The sequence below is a fragment of the Condylura cristata genome, unplaced genomic scaffold (assembly GCF_000260355.1).
Source record: "Condylura cristata isolate star-nosed mole 26May11 unplaced genomic scaffold, ConCri1.0 scaffold00076, whole genome shotgun sequence".
Lineage (NCBI taxonomy): Eukaryota > Metazoa > Chordata > Mammalia > Eulipotyphla > Talpidae > Condylura > Condylura cristata.
In genome coordinates, this window is record NW_004567177.1 from 381,894 (window position 1) to 382,503 (window position 610).

General features: G+C 70.8%; 1 protein-coding gene across 1 annotated transcript in view; it reads right to left on the reverse strand.

Annotated features, from left to right (window-relative positions):
• DLL1 (delta-like 1 (Drosophila)) overlaps positions 1-610 on the reverse strand; it is a 6,138-nt gene that overhangs the window by 2,661 nt on the left and 2,867 nt on the right. The window contains exons 3-4 of the mRNA XM_012734843.1: positions 291-321; positions 37-97 (exon numbers count right to left, since the gene is read on the reverse strand). Coding sequence (XP_012590297.1) covers positions 37-97; positions 291-321 — 92 coding nt within the window. The remainder of the gene's footprint in view (positions 1-36; positions 98-290; positions 322-610) is intronic.

Below are 610 nucleotides of genomic sequence, written 5' to 3' on the forward strand. Positions count from 1 at the left end.
AGCCGGGGCCAGCCCGGGGCGGGGCCGCACACTTACTTGCACTCGCCCGGCTTGTCACAGAAGCCGTGCTGCTCGTCACAGCCTGGCAGGCACAGGGCTGCAAGCAGAGGGGCCCGGTCAGGCCGCCCGGTCGCCTGGCCCGCGGCGCCGGGACGCGTTCTTGTGGACACAGCGCGGGACAAAGCGCGAGGCTGCCCCCGGCCCCCCTTTCTCTGAGAGAGGGTCAGAAGTCCTTCCCCGCCTCCTCCCCCACTTCCCAATTCCAAGCACAAAGCTCCACCTCTTAATACCCAGAAAGTGCGTGTGCAGATAAGGGGACAGCTGGTGGCACGGGCAGGGCGGACAGCTGCCCCATTGTCTGTCCGCTCCCGGCAGCTGCCCCGTGCGACAATGCAGCCCCGCCCGGCCCCACTGCACAGCCCGCGTGCGCTCCGCCAATGGCGGCGGCGTGTGCCCCTGCCCGCCGCCCGGGGGCTGATCTGCGGCACGCGCGGGGGCGGGGAGACCCGGTGTTTGAATAAGGAGAAAACAGTCTAGTTTATGGCTGCCCCACGGCGGGGGACAGAGCGGGGCAGCGGACGGGCGGCCGAGGCCTGGCGGGGCGGCGGCG